This window comes from Lepidothrix coronata, unplaced genomic scaffold (genome assembly GCF_001604755.1).
Source record: "Lepidothrix coronata isolate B3197 unplaced genomic scaffold, Lepidothrix_coronata-1.0 Scaffold457, whole genome shotgun sequence".
Taxonomy (NCBI): Eukaryota; Metazoa; Chordata; class Aves; order Passeriformes; family Pipridae; genus Lepidothrix; species Lepidothrix coronata.
The window spans coordinates 8,149-9,894 of record NW_016690637.1 but is presented as its reverse complement, the minus strand read 5'-3'; the positions used below and the strand labels follow the sequence as shown (position 1 = coordinate 9,894).

General features: G+C 62.9%; 1 protein-coding gene across 1 annotated transcript in view; it reads left to right on the top strand.

The window, feature by feature from the left end:
* The first annotated feature begins 8 nt into the window (after positions 1 to 8).
* Positions 9 to 1,746, top strand: part of TRIM62 (tripartite motif containing 62) — an 8,072-nt gene continuing 6,334 nt past the window's right edge. The window contains exon 1 of the mRNA XM_017839686.1: positions 9 to 692. Within this exon, the coding sequence (XP_017695175.1) occupies positions 253 to 692 (440 nt within the window). The 5' untranslated portion in view covers positions 9 to 252. The remainder of the gene's footprint in view (positions 693 to 1,746) is intronic.

Here is a 1,746-nt window from a genome sequence, read left to right as displayed (position 1 = left end):
TGTGCAGCCTGCAGGATGAGCTCTCCCCCATTCCCCACTCTACCCCTCCCCTCTGACCCTCTCCCCTCCCCTCTGACCCTCTCCCTTCCCTGCTGACCCTCTCCCCTCTCAGCCATGGCGTGCAGCCTGAAGGATGAGCTTTTCCCCATTCCCCTCTCTTCCCCCCTCTCTCTCATCCCCCAATTCCCCCCCGACCCTCTCCCCTCCCCTCTGACCCTCTCCCCTCCCCTCTGACTCTCTCCCCTCTCAGCCATGGCGTGCAGCCTGAAGGACGAGCTGCTGTGCTCCATCTGCCTGAGCATCTACCAGGACCCGGTGTGCCTGGGCTGCGAGCACTACTTCTGCCGCCGCTGCATCACCGAGCACTGGCTGCGCCAGGAGCCGCAGGGCACCCGCGACTGCCCCGAGTGCCGCCGCACCTTCGCCGAGCCCACGCTGGCGCCCAGCCTCAAACTGGCCAACATCGTGGAGCGCTACAGCGCCTTCCCCCTGGACGCCATCCTGGGCGCCCAGCGCAGCCCCTTCCCCTGCAAGGACCACGAGAAGGTCAAGCTCTTCTGCCTCACCGACCGCGCCGTCGTCTGCTTCTTCTGCGACGAGCCCGCCGTGCACGAGCAGCACCAGGTCACCAACGTGGACGACGCCTTTGAGGAGCTGCAGGTGGGGCCGGGGGGGGCTGCGGGCCGGGATCTGCGAGGGGGGCTGATGAGGAGCTGGAGATGAGGAGCTGCAGGTGGGTTGTGGTTGAAGAGCTGGAGATGAGGAGCTGCAGGTGGTTTTGGTTGATGAGCTGGAGATGAGGAGCTACAGGAGGGTCAGGCCATGGGGGAGCTGCAGGTGGGTTGTGGTTGAAGAGCTGGAGATGAGGAGCTGCAGGTGGGTTGCGGTTGAGGTGGGTCATGGTTAAGGAGCTGGAGATGAGAAGCTGCAGGTGGGTCGTGGAGGGTCAGGCCATAGGGGAACTGCAGGTGGGTTTTGGCTGAGAAGATGGAGATGAGGAGCTGCAGGTGGGTTTTGGTTGAGGTGGGTCATGGTCAACGAGCTGCAGGTGGGTTGTGGGTCAGGCCATGAGGGAGCTGCAGGTGGGTTGTGCTTGAGGAGCTGCAGGTGGGTGGGTTGTGGTGGAGCTGCAGGTGGGTTTTGGTTGAGGAGTTGCAGGGGGTTGTGGTTGATGGTTGAGGAGCTGCAGGTGAGTTGTGGAAGATCAGTCCATGAGGGAGCTGCAGGTGGGTCATGGTGGAAGAGGTGCAGGGTTGTGGTTGAGCTGCAGGTGGGTCGTGGAGGGTCAGTCTGGGTGGGGTTCCCTGCCCCAAGTGGCTCCTTGGGGCTGCTTTGCCTGGCTGGTCCCTCTCCCCTCGGTATTGGTGCCCGTCCCTCTGTCCCTGTGTCCCTCCTGAGGCTGTGGGGTCAGTCCAGGGGCTTCCTCCTGTCCCTGTGCCCCTGCACCCCTTCTTTTCCCTGTCAGGGTCAGCCATCTGTCTGTCCCTCCTCCCTTCTGTCCCCATCAGAGTCAGCTCTGTGCCCTCCTCATGTCTGTCTGTCTGTCCCACAGCCCTTTTGTCCCCGTTGGGGTCAGCCCTGTGCCCTTCACCCCCCTCTCCCTTCCTCCCCTCCTCCATCCACCCCTCCACTCACCCATTCATTCATCATACCATCCTTCCCTTCCTCCCTCCATCCTTCCCTTCTTCCCTCTCTCCCTCACTCCCTCCATCCATCCATCCCTTCACCCATCCATCCATCCCTTCA